Below are 20,022 nucleotides of genomic sequence, written 5' to 3'. Positions count from 1 at the left end.
CGTGATATCAGTGAATTACGTGCTCTAATAGCCAGAACTTGGTAGATTCTATTTGCAGATAAAGTCACTATCGAATCGAAGAGTTGCGGTGGTGTGTGGAGGAGAGGTATGATGTTGCGGATTCCTTTGGTATGCAGCCTTAAATCTCACTCTAGATATCATCTATACGTTGAAAGACGCGCTGGAAAACCTGCTCTTCACTTGTGTGTAAGACAGACGAGCTTAGTTTCTCGATCGTTTGCAAAAACACCAACGTTCGTCCAAAACACAATACCCTCGCAGCAAAAGCAGCTGTACGAAGAATAATCTTCAAAAGAAGATCAACTCTTTGAATCGGAATCATGGCGTCTCTTCCCATTATTCCTTTGCCCAACAACGATAAAGAACAAGCCGTAAGTGCAACATGTTCCATGAATTTATACATACACGGAGCTTTGGAGGTGTCAGTCACTGTATTTAGTGTGCTATGAAGGCATCTGCATTGTTTTGCTTATACCGTACGCGCCAAATGACGCTGGTAATCAACATTTGAAGCTACCCATTTCATCGTCGCTCACCAACATTCCCTCTTTAGCTTTCGTACATGGCCTTAGCTATAAAGCATGCAGCTATCGACAAGGAAGATCAGAAAGCCAAGTCATCGGGGGCTGCCTCCTTTGATGCGTAAGAGCAAAATGATTGTTTATTTAATGATCGATCTCTTGGGTGTTTTCATTCATCAACTGATCGATTGATGATTGTCGAATATAGATATGGTGCACAAATACCTCGTTTCAACAAGGCTGGCACCGTCAACTACATTGAAGCATACGGAGCCGTGTTGACAAAATTCCGACACTCCAACCCAGAATCATACGTTTTCTTGAATGGTGTGTTCTCATTCTTTTATTCAGTCAAAGAAATAGTTCTTTTGTAGGCTCGTATCTAACGGACCTCTTATGATTCCATTTGCAGAAGAATCACCAGATCCAGCCTACTTCTCTTTGGCTGTTATGGTGAAAGATGAAGCACTATTCAAACTTCTCTTGGTCATGTTACAAGAACGAGTACGTCCTGATCGTGTATTGATCAAAGTGCTCGAGGGCTGTGACTTGATTACACCCAACATTGGCTTCGATGAGAACGTCCTGGTCAAGCTCGATGATGGTACTGAAGCCCTTCTTCTCGGTCTCGCCAATCCAGAGGTGTCTCCAGCAAAATCAACTGTAAGCATCCTTTGTGCATCAATACGCAAAATCGCGGCCAACTCCTTTCATACTCTGGATCGTGACTGACGATCGTTACGTTGCCTGAAACCAAATCTAGACATCAGCAACGACATCTGATACATCAGCCACAGATACGTCTACAACTACGGATAGCAGCACTACTACAACCACATCTACGACACCTTCATCATCTGCTGCGACAACACCTGTTCGTGGACAAGTAAGCGTGCCATGTCTTATTTCTTGCTGTCAACCACCCAGATTCGACTAAAACAATGTGTCCATACCCATTCTTCTTGCAGGCTCGTGTTCGCAATCCAACTGCAGTTCTCGACGTATTACCTGTTCCCGATAGTACCACCCAGATGGTAAGTTACCACAAAGAACTCTCATTCTAGTCACTTTCATCTCTTGCCAATTCTTGAAGCATTACACTTGAAATCTGAATCTCATCGTTTTGGTAGTTCCACATAGGAATTACTTTCGCCAACATGTACTTTTCTCCAATGGTTGGCATCAAAATCGGCTGCTACAATATTCAGGTGAAGGCAAATGTGTTTGAGAGAATCAAGGGTGTCTGGATTCCAGATCTCGAGACTCTTCTCTACCCATGCTCCATCACTACAGTTGGAAAGTCAAGTGACAAGGCATTTGATATTGTGCATATGAGTGGATCGAAGTCTCATATCCGAGCTGTCACCAAATTCTTTGATGCAGTTGCTATGGAGTCTGATCGATGGGTGTTCTACGTAAAGGGTACTGAATGTTAGGAAATCAAGGGCAAACATAGTAGTAGAAATCAGAAAAAATGTATAGTATAGGGATGCACATACGAGGAGTATTGATATATAGTGTAGGAGGTCACAAAATCAAGCAATATAGTACATAACTTTCCAATTCAATCCACAGTATTCTTTGATTTTGTTTCTTGTTGGAACAGTCGTTTCAGCCAAAAAACCATCTTACGTTGCATATCACCTCTCCATTCCTTTATTTTTGTGCAATTTTTACAAGGTGTTTTCATAGTCCTACACCTTCTAATCGAAAAATCTTGCCAACCAGACCAATAAAAACCACTCTTCATTGTAGCAATCACTTGAACCTAGATGAAGATGATTTTGTTAGAGTTTGATGGCACAAAATCCAATGCGTAAGAACCCACAGTTTTTTAATGGACATATTCTGGTCAGAATCCTTCTTCATGACCTAAATTGACGTAGATGGTTAGATATCAGTGACAGGCGATAGCAGGTCGTTGTGGATTGCATGATCAATCATCACAGCCTCCTCTTTTCTTTACTATTATTGTCTCGTCTCGTCATCGTCATGCTTTCGAAATCACCAAATGCAAATATCGTCATCTCCACATCAAGCAGCTTAAGTTTACCTTGGCAACAGCCATTTCAAAGTCCTCTTGAGTAACATGAACACGACGTTCTCTCAGAGCATACATTCCAGCTTCTGTGCATACGCCTTTAACCTCAGCACCACTAGCACCAGTCATTTGCTCAGCAATCTTCCTCAAATCAATTCCACGAGTGAGGTTCATCTTCCTAGAATGAATCTTTAAAATATCCAGTCTAGCAATTTCATTTGGTGGTGGAAACTCGATTTTACGATCAATACGTCCCGGTCGTAGTAATGCCGAGTCCAATATATCAATACGATTAGTGGCCATGATCACTTTAATATTCTGCGTAGGTTCAAATCCATCCAATTGGTTTAACAATTCAAGCATGGTTCGTTGTACTTCACTATCACCACCACCGCCAGATTCACTACGGCTAGATCCGATAGAGTCGATTTCATCCATAAAGATGATTGATGGAGCAGCTTCACGAGCCATGACAAATAATTCGCGAACCATACGTGATCCTTCACCGATATATTTCTGGACAAGTTCGGATCCTGATACTCGTATAAAGCGACAGTCTGTGTGGTGGGCTACTGCGCGTGCTAGCAAGGTTTTACCCGTTCCTGGAGGACCATATAGCAATACACCTTTGGGTTGATCGATACCCAGTGCTTCAAAGAGTTCAGGATGTTTTACGGGGAGTTCAATGACTTCTTTGATTTCTTTGATTTGACGTTCTAGACCGCCCACCATTTCGTAGGTCGAGTCTGGCACTTTTTCTACCATCATCAAGGATACCAATGGATCGACCTGGTATGTTTTTGGTGGTGAGCATTGAGTATGGCCTGATTGCACCAATGTGTGTTCGTGACTGATGATGCAAGGGTGATCATCAAAACATCACCAACTCATCAACCATAGTCATTCAGCTCATCAAAAAGCAACTCCTCAATGACACCACATCACATACCTTGTTTGGCAGTATCTTGTATAACTCATAATTATCATGTTTGAGCGATACCCGTACAGTAGGAGTCAGCAACGCAATATCAATATCCTGATGAATATCCACTACATATTTTCCCTCTGGATGTACTTTGACTAGGACCTTCTTCTTGCCCATCAGTTTGACGACTTCACCGACATACGAGCCAGATTCTTGCAATAGCTGTAATTCTTCACGTAATAATCTCACTTTGGCATTCAGCTGATTACGTTGTGCTTCTAATCGTCGCAAGTTTTGAGTCTTTTGGTTGACTGTCAATTCCAATTCCTGAATGTTAAGCGGAAATGTTTAAATGTCGACGATAATGCAAGTGTGGTTCATATGACACTGTGGTAAAGACAGACAGTAAAATCCATCAAAATGAATACATATTGATACAGTAATCTCTGCTTCATCAACCACTCGCCTCAATTTGCTGTTTGTAGTAGGAATTTATCCCCAAAGGCTGCACTTTGCTAACCATTGTCATCGTGTCAAGAGGCCAACTATATATGATGGTAGACAGCTAGTAGCACCTGATATTGTTTTACTATCAACCTAGATTTATCTCTCTGCACCGATGCTTGGAATCTCACAAGTGACGCGTCGATTTTGAACAAGTGAGGACAAGGAACAACCAAACTTAACCAAAGCCTGGACCAAAGCGCAAAGAGAGCGTATCAATTATTTTACGCGTATTTATGTGCAGATCATAGACCGCAGTTTGAAACAACGCCGAATGCATTCACATCGGGGGGAAAATAACGGCAATCACAACATTGCAAAGTCTTACACATTTCTTGGTTTTACTGAAAAGCGACACTATTTAGGTTACTTTCAACGTTCAAAAGCATCTGTAATTTGTGATCCTCAGTTAATCTTGAGCAATTCGACATCGAATCTAAACACAAGTAAACGTATGAGAATACAATCAACATATCAGCATGCACCAACTGCCATCCGGACTTACATCAAGTTTGACTTGGGTGGGATCTACCAATAGTTCGTGGAACAAAGTGTTAGTTCCAACAAGTACTTTTCGGGAGGCAAAGCACACAAACGTAGTGAATTGACTCTCTCGAAAACGAAGGCATATAAAAGCTTACGATTGGAGGCATTCCACGTTCACCATAAGCATAGTCATAAGAGATGGTCAATTTGGCCCGTTCTCCAAGAGAAAGTTGGGGAACTCCTAAATGGTTTTGTTGTAATGTAAGACTTCCGACAGTTGCGAAACGCAAGGTAGCAAACGTGAATATTGTTTGGCTCGTTGCATAGAATCCAATCCTGCTCAGAAACATCACATAATGACGAGACACTTGTTGATGTCACAATTTTGTACCTTCATCCCAACCTATTCAGAGAAACATACATTAGACGGGAATGACAATGGTTAAGAGATCACAAAGGCGAAGACACTGAACAACGTGAGATGGAATACCGACGAACCGAAACATGTCGCAGTAAAACCTTACCTTTAATGACTTCACCAACACCAATCTTGCAAGTAAATGGCGAGCCTCGATCACGAGAAGAATCAAACTTGCTGCCGTTGTCGAGCTAGTTGTTGATGGATTAGTCAAGCGTTTCGGTTGACAATAAGAAACAACCTACCGTGCCAGTGTCTAATTGAAAAGATGAAGTAGGAAGAGGAGTAAATATAAGCAGACATAAATGGTCATCAGAGATGCTTGAGAAAGGCAGTAGATGATACTCAACAATGAATGGAAACTCGGTCGCCCTGTAAAGAAAACTCAAAATGTTCAGCAAAATGTGAAATCGACAACCACGACGTAACCAACAACTCCAATAAAAAAGGAAATATTTGCCTTTTTAGGGAAGTGAGTTCCGTCACCAGCTTTAATGGTCTCTTTTGTTACGCCCTATTTCGAACAAAGTTTGTTAGAAAGTGGGCATGGAGCTAGCTCTGGGGCATATCTGTTGTATCTAGAGTGACTAGATGAAAAAATAGATATGATAAAGCGTTACCATGTTTCTTTTCAATATGGATGATACTTGTAAATATGGGAATCCCTTGCTTGCTCGATACATTCAAAAAAGTAAATCAAGAAATCGGGACTCAAATGATCACAAACTCGTCCAACGCGTCCCAGAACTTCAATCTTCATTGATTCATTGCTTCATGAAAAAATAATAGAATATTCACGTTCGTCTGGGAACTCATTTCTTCAACGAACCAACACAAAACACGAAAACTTTGAAGACAAGTTAGTTACAAAAATAAGTAGTGTACCGATATCTGATATTATAAACCCCCCTATTTCTCCTGTGGTGGTGGGCCCCTCTCATTTTCAAACGACATTGGCACAGACACAGATCCTGTCCATCCAATGCCGTAATAGTTGATGTTCCACGAACGACTGTTTCCTGAGAAGGAATTACTTGGAAGTTCCTCGTACGTAAGGTGCCGCGCTTCGTTTCTCCAGGGTTTGTCAAGATGTCCTGTTGCAAATAGATGGCTTAAGCACTGACTTTGGTTGAGCAACATCTGACAGCAAGCCTACCAATATCGTCTGGGCCTACAGCAGTAAGGGGCCACTGGGAGAAATACCGTTCGAATTCATATCGTGTTGTAACCTCGATTCCGTCTGAGTTGGTGCTCATTTTGGTAGATCTTTCGTCCGATTCAGCTCTCTTTGGGGCGTCCATCAATTGACCCCAAAGAAGCCTATTACTTTTTAGTTTGAAAAATCCTTGGTCGAGATGTATGAGAAGGCCGGCCCAGTTGAAAATGATTTCCTGTTCTCGATCGTCGCCCATGATGGTATTATATCTAGCAAAGTTTGGGTAGTCAGCTGAGAGTGCCTTTTGTCATGGTTTCTGAGTTCTTACGCTGCATTAAGCATTGCTCTAAAAGGGAAAAAAAGACGACATTGGGGAACAAGTTCAATTCGAAACGAACTGAAATTTCTTACATCAAAATGTTAAGAAGCAGGATAACAGAGAGCATAATCCATACAATGTAGACGATTACAGCCTGTCTTCCAAGCGTAGCACTACTGGTTTCTGTTTGATAATCCCCGATTTGCAAAACTATACGAAACGCGTAAAAAAGCGAGTCGAAAAAGTTGCTGATATCTGGAAGCGAATTCGTTGGATCCAGAGTAGCGACGTGTAAAGAAAGTCCAGCTCCCATATACATGACGACAACTAGACAGAATCGAAAATGACTGTCAGCCTCTACTGTTGAATCCCAAATCTTCCAGTCTGCTACCCACAGAGAGTGAAAAAGGACGCCAGATATTCACTGGCAAAGACCCCCAAGACGGCAAAGAGCAACCCGAACTGCTTCCGAACGCCAGGAGCGTATGTGAAGATATACAGCCATCCAAAGTTGACAGCACAAATTATTAACGTATCTTCGACTCCCTGAGGGCCAATAAAGCGACAAGGCAAACAAAATAGTATCAAAAGACACCATATACAAGATATCCAATCTAAAGATAACAAAGCAATTTCAAAAAGTTTTCGTGATATTTTCAAACGATCTGCAATTACACGTTTAATATCATTTTCTAATACACCTACTACGAATAAAGCCAATTCCGAAAAAGAACGACTTGAATTTCTGAATGAGGTTGTGGCCTTTGCAAAAGAATAGGAGCTCCGTCGTCTGCATGCACAATTTTGCAAGCGCTGCGAGACACACGAGCGATTCGATCACTAGACGCCCTATTCCAATCGATGAAGATAGCCAATTCATTCTACTAGACAGGTTTCCTGGTAAAAGAGACACTGCGGTGGTCATCATGACGACGACAATACTGGACATGGAGAACGAAACCCTGAATCGACGCCAAAGGTAGGCGTCCTCTTTTACTCTCAACACCGCTTCGAATAAATGAAATGATAACTGCGACAAGAAAATGGCATAGTTGTGAGTCTCAACAAAGCAACGATGATGAAAAATACTTGCCAGTTCTTTGTCTCTATTTAGCAAGGCCAATTCAATTGCAGAATGGGTTGGACGAGATGCATCTGGTTGCGGTGGTGTTGGCCAAAGATCAAACTCCTAAACAGTTCATAAGAAAGTCTTCACAAAGCAAACATACATCCAGATGCGTACCTCAATGTCGTACGTAATCCTCTGTAAAGGGGAAAATCTAGAATACGTGGCCTCAACCCCCTGCAGTGGAGGGGTCGACGAGAAGCGTTGAGCATGCCTTTGCACAAACTGATGTTGCTTCGCGTTGACAGCACATAGAAACGGAGTCAAGCGATACTCGTCTCCAATTCTTCCATTAAGCAGCCTCAAATCAACAGGATTCGAAACGGGCTCTATTCAATGAGTGACACGTTAAAAAGGACTCAAAACAGGCAACTCGGTAGAGTCAGTACCCACTCATTGAAAACATGTTTGGTGTGGTGAGTTGCAAGATCCGCTCAAATGTACTCCAGTCACCTCGTAATGCAAGCAAATGCATGATTGTGTTTCCTACGAGACTTTACAAGTAAACTCACATCGGCTGCGGTGATCCAGAGACATACCGTAAGAGTCTGGACAATTGATATTCAGCATAGGACCGTCCCTCTCTTGTGTCAAGTACTCAACGACTTGAGTTTTGCTTAGACAGGCGGCAAAAGATAGCACTGAATTCCTGCATTCAATAACCGAAATAAAAACTTGCAATCCCACGTAACTTTTAAGCGCAAAATTCCTCACCCGTAATACAGAGCACCGTCCTTTCTGAAATTCAAACCTCGAGCCTGCCTTTCTTCAATCCACTCATTTCGATATGGTAAAGAACGAGGTTCAGCTCGAGTTGCTCCCAAGTACACTAGCTGTCGCCCAGCGTTCCCTGGTGTTGCGTCATGCTATACAAGAGGACATTAAGTCTTTCAGAAACGTCCTAAATCCAACAATTCTTTTACCAAAAGGTTTAACAGCTCTCTTGCGTCTTCGTCAGACTGATATAGAGTAACAACATGTGCAACAGTGAGTCCTAAGTGCCTTTCGCCCCGACAGAAGGTGTTGAGTGCTGGGAACTTTTCCATTTCAATAGCCGCAACCAGCAGAACTCTAAGAAGCATCTTCTGTGAGTCCAAACTAGTGAGCGCGCTGGCCTATTCATTGAAAGGAGAATTCAGGCTCTCCCTTCTCACGAATGTAAACGACGGAAATTGTTACCAACAACAGAATTGTTTGATCGATAGATTCAGTATCCGATATTTGGATGTCAAGAATACATGGATAGTTGACCAGTACGTCAATCATTTGGGTCTCCAGATCACCTCTCTCTGATCTGGTTATTGGATTCCGTAGGAGGTCGACTGCGTCTTCATATTTCTCCTTCACGATTTGAAGCTTGCGGTTTGAAGCGTGCTCCTTGCGCAATTTTTCGATACTGGGACTACCATTTACTGACAGTAGAAGGCCCACAGTGTGCAGTTCAAGTGGATCAAGCGTGATGGATTGTTTCACCTGTGCTCAACAACGGTTAGGAACTGAGCTTTTAACTTTCGAAAGCAGAGAACGCTTTCAATACCTGTTCTAATGAATTCTTGATGCGATCCGCCAGCAAAGGAGTAATGGTGTCTGAGCTTTCCGAGCTTCTCTGATGATACGATCTCTGTTACAACTGATCCAACATATAGACCTGCGAGACTTGGACTCACCAAAACTGGTTCATCTGCTCTCGCGGAGTCCATGAGGGGACTTGCCTTTCCTATTTCCACAGCAAAATGCTTGAAATTTGCATGTTTGAGGTTTCAGCCTTGCGATTGAGACAAAAACTGAGGCCTTACATCGGCTTGTACTATTATGAAGACTTGGAACTTGGAAACAAAAGGTTATAAAGAGTTACCATGCAGTGGTCCTACTGAGTCCAAGACGCAAAGCTTTTCTGAGCCACCAACTGAACACTGGAACCGATGCTCGAATTGAAACGTAGAAACGATGGGCTACTAGCACCTAGCACCCTAACTGTTGCCTCCTTCTCTCCTTGTTTTAACAAAAGACTTCAACTAATGGGACAAAAGTAACAAGCGACAAAGCCAGAAATTTCGCACTACAAAATCTCGTCTTAGAAACACACTTTCAACTGTGATATGGAATTCAAGATATTTAACTATTTACACCCTTCTAAACACGTTCACATTCTACACAATCTAAACCACCAAACTCCCGTCTTTACGAGAACTCCACACTCCAAGACTTGCCAATAACAGCTCCCTCCGCTCCCGGATCTTTAACTACAATCTTCCACGACGATGCATATACATGCTTTTCAACAGTAACTCCCAACTCTTTACCATTGATACGTGCACTCTTCATCTTGTCCTTGCCAACCCCAACAAGAATCAATCGTTCAACCCGTGCTTCAAATACTCCTGAGGCACCAGCGTTACTGCTAGATCGTAGTGCTGCGGCGGATTTGGGAGATACTACGGCAGTCAATGTGTTGTGTCCAAATGTGAAGGTCGTGTGGATGAATTCGCCCTTTTGGAAGGCAAATGTCTCGCCATCATCTAGATACAACGAGCCTGTAGCTTCACCCTGCGATATTGTAATAACAAGGAGGCTGTTAGCAAATATGTGTCGTTCAAGGACTCTTGTTCAAATAAAAGTTGGAACCCCTAAACGAACGAAGTCAGCACTTGCCTTCTCATCCAGAGCAATCACCAAAGTAAACGGATCTCGCTTCATCAATGATGATGAACGACGGACACGATCACGACGAGGAATAATAGATCCACCACGTATAAACACAGGAATATGTTCCAGTACAGTAGGTGCCACATATCGTGATTGGGATGTTGGAGTTACTTTGGTAAAAGTAAAGTAATCATACCATACCTATAGGTCGATAATCGTGAGCTTTGTGTAAAACGAAAAAGTCACCTTCATCATCCGTTGGAATACATGTTTTTGCTTCTTACATCCTGTTTGGGAAGATACACATCAACACTCTTAGCATCCTTGGTGTAGATACCCTTGACGACAAGTGAATCTCCAAGCATAAATTGATCATCAATTCCAAAACTGGCTTCATCATCTGGATATCCCAACATCATAGGTCTCATAGGAGGCAAGTTGGTGATCGTCCATTCTTGGAACAAAGTATACCAGAATGGCAATAATCGATATCGGGAGCGGATTACTTCTCGTATACGACCCGTTACTACATCACCAAAGAGCCATGGTTCTCGTCTCTTGGTATCAATATGGGCGTGTGCTCGGAAGAAGGGTTGGAAGGCTCCTATTTGATACCAGCGTTCCAACAAATCGACTTCTGGATTGCGGAAGAATCCTCCAACGTCAGCTATAAAAGGAATATGTTATTGAGATAGTACCAGTGATGGACGAGAGGTTTTACAACTATGCATAAAGCGACCGAGTTTTCTTTTTCTCGCCCTTAAAAATCACAAACCTCCAGCAAATGCCATTCCAGAAATACCAGCACTGAGCAACATGGGTACTGATGCAGCAAGATGTTCCCATGATGCATCATTATCACCAGTCCATATAGCTCCGTACTTTTGAGACCCTCCGAAGAAGGCTCGAGACAAGACGAAGGCACGTAGTCGACCATTGGTACGTTTCATTTGTCCCTCGAATGTTGCTCCGACCTGAATTGTAGAGTGATGATGCTCAGCATGCATTTTTGATTGGATTTAAACAGATATCGAGATAAAACAAGATCATCAAAGAACCGGATACTCACCATGAGCATACCATACGCATTGTGAATATCACGATGCTCCCATCCATTATAATGCAGGACATCCTTGTGCATGGTAACTTCAGGTCCATTAAATACAGATGGCTACGATTGAACAACCCAGTGAGAAAAATACTAGACTTGGGAGTTGAGAACTTAAGAGGACGAGAGGGTACCTCATTCATATCATTCCATGTATACAAAGTCTCTGAAGTACCTTCATATTGATCAAAAGCGAATTTACTAGCCCAATAAGCTCTACCTGCTGGATTGACATAATCAATCCAAGCGGAGTTTCCTAAGAGTGTTGAAGACCGTGAGAAAAGAAGGATGTATGGATTGGACAAACATGTAAACATACCTGGCCAGCACCACCCTTCATAGTTGACATTGTCCTTGCTCTTGACTAGTATATCCCGATCTTGAGCTTCCTTCAAGATGTGATAGGAATCATCCTTCTTCAAGTGAGGATCTACGATCGTCACCAACTAAATTTACTGTTAGCATCCAGAGAGCAGCGAGAGAGAAAAAGCGCAACGGTAAGTCACTTCATGTTTACCTTTCGAGAAGTAACAGCCAAACTCTTTTGCATCTCAAGAGGAGTTGGAAACTTTGCCTTATCCCACGTGAAGTACTTTTTACCATCGGTATGTTCAATATCCAACCAAATCACATCATAAGGAATATCGTATTTGTCAAAGTTGGCGTCGACTTCAAGCACATCTCGTTGATCATTATAATTCCATCGACATTGGTGGTATCCAATAGCGAATGATTGTGGCATGGGAGCAAATCCAGTGATGGTGGCATATTGACGTAATACTGATTTGGTGTCTGGGCCCAAAAAGAAAAAGACATCTAATTGTCCACTTTCTGCCATCCAGTGAGTGGTGGTTGTTTGCACGTTGGATGACGTTGATGAGAATGGGATGTATGAAGCCAGGTTGCTCTATTTAAGGAATTTTTTTGTTTGGTATGTCGCTGCCAAAAAAAAGTTCATAAACCCATTAATATCATACCAAGACTCCTTTGCCAGATCTCTCTATATCGATCCACATTTCCGCAGAATTTTGCCAATACATACCAACAGAGCGACCCTTTTTGTGAGCAATCATCAAGGGAACAGCACCATACAAGGACATGGGATCATCCAGTTCATACTCGAATACATCCAAATTGTATAGACGGTATGGTTCAGAGTACGATGCTCCTTCACCCCTGAAATTGTTTGGAGTTCGATAAGAGTGAGAATTTGATACTGAAATGACAAAAAACGGCGGCCAGATTAAGAGCAAATACCTCGTGCTCTTGAGATTGAAAGAAGAACCATGTTCTGAAAGACCATATACATGGGAAGAACCAGGAAATGAGACGTCGAATCCAATTGATTGTGGTCCTAGTATGTGAAATTTAGTTTTCAGCCTTTGCTATTAAGTTTGAACAGAACAACCAGTTCGCAAACGCATACCGTGAGGTTTGGAGTCCACAAATGTTTTGTACGTCTCCTCCCACAGATCCCTCTTTAATTCCTCCTTGAGTTTGTCCAAGTCTGAGGGAGTAGCAGCAGTTTCTCCACCAGTTTGATCGACGACAGCAGGTGGATTTGCATCATCCTCCTTCTTTCTAGAGTGCTCATAGTATAGATAGCCTCTACCATTGAATGCCATGACAGGATCACCATCAATCAAGAATTCAAACTTGAATGGTTTCGGTTGAATGACAAGCAACACTTCCAGATTATTTGGAGTACCGCCCAGTTGAATACGTAAAGGCGACGTAGCAGACGTGGATTTAGTATAATTAGCAATAGATATCGGTACATCCTGTATTCCAGTTCGAGTCAATGCATCGAGCATGTCGAATCGAGGGTACAATGGATTGGCTTCTCCAAATTTTACACGCGCTGTGGCGTCTTTGAGGAGCGAGACATGCAAGACGTATGGAACATTTCGTTCAGTATCGACTACATCTGCTTTCAAGGTTCCAGCACCGTGATCTACTTGTACGGAGGATGGGATCAATTCATATGGGGACGTGAAGGATGGTGATGTTGACGTGTCAGCTATAGAAGCGTATGCCTGTTGACGACGACAGAATCCAGACTGATCGCAGGCCTTGAAGTCTTCTCGTTTGACCATTTCTACGGGTTTGGATAGCAAAAGTAGAATTGACAGAAGCAAAAAATATGGTTTGGCTCGATGCAGCGACATGGTTCCCATCGGAACTCGGGGTGCTAATCATAAATGAATGTAAGAGAGAAAAAGTAGAATTTTTCACAGGGACCTGAACTGTTGAATCATGCGTTTGGATATGTTCCCTCCTCGCTCAATTACAATTCATTTCCCCATCAAACATAATGCAGCCAATCTCATTATCTCATTTCTCGTCTTTCGCAAGAGAGAGATCATGAGAAGAATCGTGTACTTGCCTGTACGTGGGATGGCGTCCTTCCCTCTGTTTGTTCGATTGGATTCTCTGCTGTTACCTTATTGTGATTGAACTAAACATAGGTGAGACTCTTTCAGTCGGTCCTATGGAATGTTTTTCCGGCAGAACAAGAACCACAAGCTAGACTGCAAGAACGTGTCATCGCTTTTTTTGATGCAACGCCGGCCTTCATCACGAGCAACGATCAAAACCCTGATGTGGTTTACTTCCGTTGATTGGCAGAAACGCCGTCGCATGCCGGGAGCCCAGAACTGACTATAAAATCGTCAGAGTAGGATCATTTATCGTATACTTGGAAGTCACGGAATGAATTTATTGCCCAACAAGAACAAAAACGATGGTTTTGGTGCAGAGATCACACACTCGAACTGCTGATGGATTTCCAACCAAATTATCTGTTGTCACCAGCAAGTTTGCCTATATCTATCTCTCCTCAATCTCTCCAAGGAAAAGTACATCTTCTCTGATCTTCTATCACCATCCGTACCAGCGAACCCAAGTCGTCGTAATTCGGCCGCACTGCAACACTCAGTCCACCCCTTGCGTTTAAGGAAGGGTGACAAGCTCATCCTAGCGTCGTACATCGTACATCTCCATGCGTATAGTTGCGAGTAAGAAGTGCAATCACGGAGACCATCGGTTGTTGCCACTTGCTAAAACTTGCAAGTCCATGCTTTCACTACGACCGAGAGACAATCTCTGCTCACCGCGAGCGTCTAGATCCGTTCGAAGTAATCCAATACACGGCGTCAAGTCTTCATAGCCCCATATAATAACCGTTTGGTCGTGTATCTCCGTTTGTTTGCTTGGCACTGTTCTAAAAGCTCTACAGATGAATCGTTAAAGAAGTCCCCAAGCGCTAATTCACACAGATGTTATTGTTGCGACGGATCAAGAGACTAACTTGTTGGCCTAGATATGATGAAGTTGCGTGTAATCACACGTGTGGTCGGACTTCAAAAGAGGACGATGGAGGCGTAAAGTGAGCCATATTTTTTTATTTGAAACTAGAAGGGAATCAATTTTAACTTGGAGCGAGTCTATCCAGAACTGTTCTTGTGGGGGTTGTTAATTTCCTCACTTGTCAAAAACCAAGAACCGAAAGCTTTGATTTGGACGGGGGGCTCAAATAAGATTGCGACGGCAGTCATCGCATTGTATAGCGGAGGATGACGAGTAATACTCCAAAGAGGAGGTTGCTTCGTGCCTTTATCAGGCCATCTCCGAGGAGAGTGTCAGGACCAACCCAAAATGATCGGCCAGTTTCTGTAAGCTTTGCACAGCCTGGATGCTTTCGCACACTTTGCTGATCTATTATGAATTCGTCATTTTGTAGGCTCTTATGGCAACGAGCTTCTTTGTCGGCGGCGATAATCCGCATGTTGTGAGCTCATTAGAATCACAACACAGCAATATTGTGAGCTCTTCAACTTCATCTTCAAACTCTTCGACGACACCAATAGCTGCGAGTCCCAAGTCAACTATCTCTACTGCATCATCCACTAATGGACCTTCACCGTCGGCAGCCACACCTGTAAGAGCACCCGTTTCGAGCCGCTTTTACCCTTCTTTCTCAAAACTGCTTGGGATCATTGCTAATCTTCTTTTATAAACTCATAGCCATCGTATGATGCACATGATCAACGAGATATATACGAGAAACCCCACGGGAATAGCCTTGGGCAATACCGGGTCAAGGAACCCTATGTGCCACGAGAGCCAGATGAGCTGATTTTGAACATAGGAGATATTATTTTGGTGACTGGTACATTTGGCGATGGTGCGTGTAGTCGGTGTGAGGAGTCACATTCTTGTGCAAACATCGCCACTTCTATTATGTGGCATACCTCAATGTAATGGTGGTGTGATTTAAACCTTCTCTACACATTAGGGTGGGGACGAGGTTATTCTTTCGAAAGAGGGATGGCGGGAGTCGTACCAATGAATCTGTTACAGTATATGGGTCCAGGCCAAACCGGAACACAGAAGCATTCACCATCACTTCGTAACATCCCCGCTGCCTCGCCTTCTTCGCCAGCAGAGAATCTTGATGGTCTGGCTGAACTTTACCAATGGCTTCAACCACCTGATTTTAGATTAACAATATTTAGACTCAAGGAGAAACGTCTAGAATCAACTCGAGGCTGGTTACTGAAGGCACTTCGTGAATGGGTAGCAAATCCTTCTTCTTCCCAAGTATACTGGCTATCTGGAGTAGCTGGAGTAGGGAAGTCTGTCATAGCAGGTTGTTTTGCAGATGAACTTCGTCAAAATCATCAGCTGGCTGCCTATTTCTTTTGTAAACACGATGAAATGGCCCGAAATGATCCTCTTCGCCTTATTGCTACGTGGGCATATCATTTAGCGACCTTTGATTTGGACGTTAGAAAGGCTTTGAAGGATTTGCTTACTGCTGAACCAAACTTTTTGCAAAACACACCATCGATTGGGCTTCAATTCGAGCAGCTCATAGGTATGTTGTTGCTTTTTCTCGGTGGAATTTGTACTTTTATATCACTGTCTGCGTTCTAGATGCGGGAACGCTTCTAATGCTGATAATCTCATATTTGTTAGTAAACCCACTATCTCACTATCGTGGCGAAAAGGCCGTTATTATACTAGATGCTCTTGATGAATGCGCCACTGAAGGATCTGCAGTCCGAGAGGAGTTCTTAAAAACTATCGCTCGACAGTTGGCCAACATGCCCTCAAACATCCTATTCTTCCTCACCAGCAGGCCACTTCCAGACATTCGTAAAGAATTGATAAAACACAAACCTCACACACTTGTTTTGGGTAGTGAAGACAATCTCAACGATATTAAACTGTATGCCCTTGCCCGAATGTCAAAACTGGAACCATATCTGGATGCAGAAAAGGTCATAACTCTGGCAGATAGGCTTGCAGATATGGCTAACGGGCTATTCATATGGCTATATTTGGCTTGTGAAGAAGTCGAGAATAGTGATGATCCTATACAGACCTTGTATGAGCTGGAACGACGTGTTTTAGGAGATTCAGATGAGAAGATGGATGGCATTTATACTAGAGCTCTAGTGGGAGCCAGAAAACGTTTCCCTGAATCATCGCTTGACAACCAAAATCAATTAACAGGTCCTAATTCAGCGCTCGAAACGCAGAATCAGCTAATAGGGTCTGTGATTGTCTTGAGGGAGCAGCTGTCTCGAGACGATCTCGCTTTTCTATTGGATATGTCCATCGATCGTGTCATAATCACCTTGTCACGAATCGAGTCCCTCCTGCAGATATCGAAATCATCGGTACAATTAATGCATAAATCCGTCGCTGACTTTTTGACCTCGCCGACTCGATGTACTGGAGACGCTGCTGCCTTCTATATAGATCTTGACAAGGCCGAGTCTTTGATGGCCAAACAATGTATGACGGCCTTCCCAACTAGTCTAGAATTCGAAATTGTACAGTCTCAGATCGAACGCCTCAAGGGATCTGCTCTTCAACTTACTCCATCTTACGTACGCTATGCTTATAAATATTGGGCTGATCATTTAAATGCAGTAAAAGATATGAAAGATGACTTGAAGCAAGCTCTTGCTGATACAGTTGCTAACTTTGGTCGACCGATGCTTATAGTAGCAGTAGTCAAAGGTCTCCCCAATGCCGTAAAATATATATTACAAGTCGGTGGTAGAGGTCGTCTCCTCAAACAGGCTGAAGCAGTTGGATATTTCTTATCGCCGATGCTGTTTGAAGCTACAGTAGCAGTCATGCCTCAAGTCTGCGAGGCACTCTTAGAATACGGAGAAGCTGATATTGACTGTCGAAGCAACGACTACCTTAGAACAACCCCATTATACATATGTGGGTTTCAGCAAGACTCGTTGGACTTGCTGAAAGTGTTTCTAAGATATGGAGCTGATATGGATGCCAAGGCTACCACTGGTACTAAGGCAGAGCAGGTGGCTACTGGTGCTGCCTTACAAGTATTATCTGCTGAACAAGCACGTCGTCGCATCATAGCCGAAGAAAAGCTTATGGTATAACAATCCGCTCCTATGTTGTATCCCTTTTGGTTATTTACCATCGTTTCTTACTGGCTAGGATGAAATCATGACTGCCACACGGAAAAATGATGCTAACCATGTCAAGGATATGCTGAACAGTAGCACGTTGGATCTCGATACCAATACCTCAAAAGACTCTGGCAAAAGCTTACTACATATAGCTAGTCAATATGGCGCTGACCAAGTCGTAGCTTTGCTTTTGGCTGCCAAGGCCAACCCCAACGCCAAAGATCATCTTGGATGGACGCCACTGCACTATGCCTGTCAGAATGGATCATTTGGCATTGTAAAGTCACTAGTATCTGCAGGAGCCATTCTGGATATAGAAGCGGAGGACGCACCGATAAACTTTTTATACAAGGCTACAGTACGACCATTAGATGTAGCATGTAGACACGGTCATCTCGAGATAGTTACTTGGCTTCTCGATGAAGGCAAACTGTTGCCTGAACCAATGGGAAAGGACCAGGCTCATCCTCTACTCCATGCAGCTATCGGTGATAGTGTTGACGTCGCTCGACTCTTGATAGCACGAGGAGCTCGAGTAGATTATCAAAGCACGAATTTCGGAACAGCCTTGTTTGCAGCTGCCTTCTTTGGTAGTAGAAATGTAGTGTATTACCTTTTAGAGTTAGGAGCTGATATGGAGCTTGGATGGTTTGCTCCCGGGCTAGAGCTGCCCGACGCTATAGGTAGCCCAGATTTATCTCCGTTGTATGTGGCGTGTCGTAATGGATATTTAGAGATTGTGTCGAGACTTGTCTCGAACGGGGCGAATAAGGAATCGAAATCATCGTATTTGACGTGGTATGGTGGTCGATGGCTGAAAATCCAATGGAGCCTACTTGCAGTAGCCACCATACATAAACATCCACCAGTAGTCCAATACCTACTCGAAAACGGCTGTGACAGTGAGGAAGTATCTCCCCATCATTTACCAAGTCAGATTGGTGGTACGCCTCTCCTAGATGCCTGCTTCTTTGGTGTCCGAGACGTGGCTAGAATGCTGCTCTTATCAAAAGTCAGCATCAAGATAACTAATGCCACTCAAAGGACGGCCATGCATTTAGCAGCATGGAGTCCAGTAGTAGGAGATCGCATCAAGTCTGATATAGTACGAATGCTGAAGTTTCATGGCGTAGGACTGAATGATGTAGATTTGGGTGGGAATACGCCATTGCACTTAGCTATTACCATTAAGGCATCGCAAACTGTGAGTACGTTGTTGGAGTTGGGTGCTGATCCAAATATCGTAAATGGAAATGGAGATACTCCTCTTCATGAAGCTGTCAAGCAGCAAGTAATTGGGATTACTAAACTGTTGATAGAGAGAAACGCTGCTACCAATGTCGTGAATGGGGAAGGCATGACGCCATTAGATATTGCTGTAAGTAAAAACTACACGGATGTAATAATCCTGTTTAAATAGTGATTTTGAAATGTATATGAAGCACGAAATGGGGCCTCCGCACATATAACATTATAAAATTAAATAGAATACCCGTCTCATACCTCAGTCTCGTCTCTTCAATGTCAATTAGGTGTGCTTTATCCAATTTAAGGTATCAGTACAAGATTCTATACAATCAAGAAGTTTGGTATATTCTATAGGCTTCATCGCACCACCTGAGTCTCTTACTGTGGTACATCGTCCTCAACAACTGCCAACAGCTGGTGTCTTGAAGACGGCTGTACCATATGATTCTCCCTCTCCGTCTGCTCAATGGACACGTGCTTCTCGTCATAAAGAAGAACTTCCTCCTCCTGTTCGTCACTTAGTTTAATGTGCTTGACGGTCAAGGACACCAACCATCCAAATGTTACAACAGCAAACGCCAACCATGAGCCTCGTCTCCAACCTTCTACAAATGAGGCAATAACAAGTTCCAGAGTTTGAGGATCTAGATTGTCAATAACTGCGAGATTGTAGAGGTTGATTCGGTCGGCTACGCCTGCCTATTGTGAGTCGTGTGTGAGAACAACAAAAAAGGGGTTGCTGTTTTGGGACTATTTGAGGGCCTCTTACCCCAAGTGTTCTAGCGATTTCAGACTTCCATGTTTGGGTTATCACAGATCCCATCGTCGCGACACCTATGAATAACAGTCAACAATCAGATAAAACCGTGACAAGCGCTCCAGCAACCTACCTATAGCTCCACCAAAGGTCCTACAAAAGTTAACGAAACTGGTTGCCTCAATCATCTGAGAATGTGGTGCTGTCGCTTGAGCAACTATAGTATACGGCACAATCCTGTGTTCAAATGTGTTGGGTAAGCTACCTCTAGTCCAAACAACAAATGCG

The 20,022-nt window shown here is 43.1% G+C and overlaps 3 protein-coding genes across 3 annotated transcripts; 1 reads left to right on the top strand and 2 right to left on the bottom strand.

Moving 5' to 3' along the window:
• Positions 1–2,300: 2,300 nt before the first annotated feature.
• On the bottom strand, positions 2,301–9,217 carry SmJEL517_g04193 (uncharacterized protein; the record flags this gene model as incomplete). The annotated part of the gene is made up of 19 exons (XM_031170121.1): positions 2,301–2,310; positions 2,371–2,414; positions 2,596–3,372; positions 3,533–3,835; positions 4,654–4,739; positions 4,890–4,901; positions 5,023–5,107; positions 5,162–5,172; positions 6,073–6,341; positions 6,401–6,418; positions 6,484–6,718; positions 6,787–6,937; positions 7,635–7,846; positions 8,057–8,166; positions 8,232–8,383; positions 8,441–8,632; positions 8,697–8,990; positions 9,055–9,123; positions 9,185–9,217. The coding sequence occupies 19 exons, from the start codon at positions 9,215–9,217 to the stop codon at positions 2,301–2,303; spliced, it is 3,063 nt and encodes a 1,020-aa protein (XP_031023881.1).
• Positions 9,218–9,698: 481 nt separating this feature from the next.
• Positions 9,699–13,367, bottom strand: SmJEL517_g04192 (uncharacterized protein; the record flags this gene model as incomplete). Its single annotated transcript, XM_031170120.1, has 11 exons — positions 9,699–10,064; positions 10,155–10,364; positions 10,448–10,830; positions 10,939–11,137; positions 11,233–11,334; positions 11,406–11,527; positions 11,591–11,717; positions 11,789–12,178; positions 12,249–12,447; positions 12,529–12,625; positions 12,698–13,367. The coding sequence occupies 11 exons, from the start codon at positions 13,365–13,367 to the stop codon at positions 9,699–9,701; spliced, it is 2,865 nt and encodes a 954-aa protein (XP_031023882.1).
• A 1,479-nt stretch (positions 13,368–14,846) lies between these two features.
• On the top strand, positions 14,847–19,261 carry SmJEL517_g04191 (uncharacterized protein; the record flags this gene model as incomplete). Its single annotated transcript, XM_031170119.1, has 7 exons — positions 14,847–14,945; positions 15,014–15,211; positions 15,298–15,457; positions 15,569–16,150; positions 16,252–17,693; positions 17,758–19,107; positions 19,217–19,261. 7 exons carry the CDS (start codon positions 14,847–14,849, stop codon positions 19,259–19,261), a joined length of 3,876 nt encoding a protein of 1,291 aa, XP_031023879.1.
• Positions 19,262–20,022: the final 761 nt, after the last annotated feature.

The sequence above is a fragment of the Synchytrium microbalum genome (genome assembly GCF_006535985.1).
Source record: "Synchytrium microbalum strain JEL517 chromosome Unknown SmJEL517_scf0027, whole genome shotgun sequence".
NCBI lineage: Eukaryota > Fungi > Chytridiomycota > Chytridiomycetes > Synchytriales > Synchytriaceae > Synchytrium > Synchytrium microbalum.
Note: the sequence above shows the minus strand (reverse complement) of the source record. Positions and strands in the feature narration are given on the sequence as shown.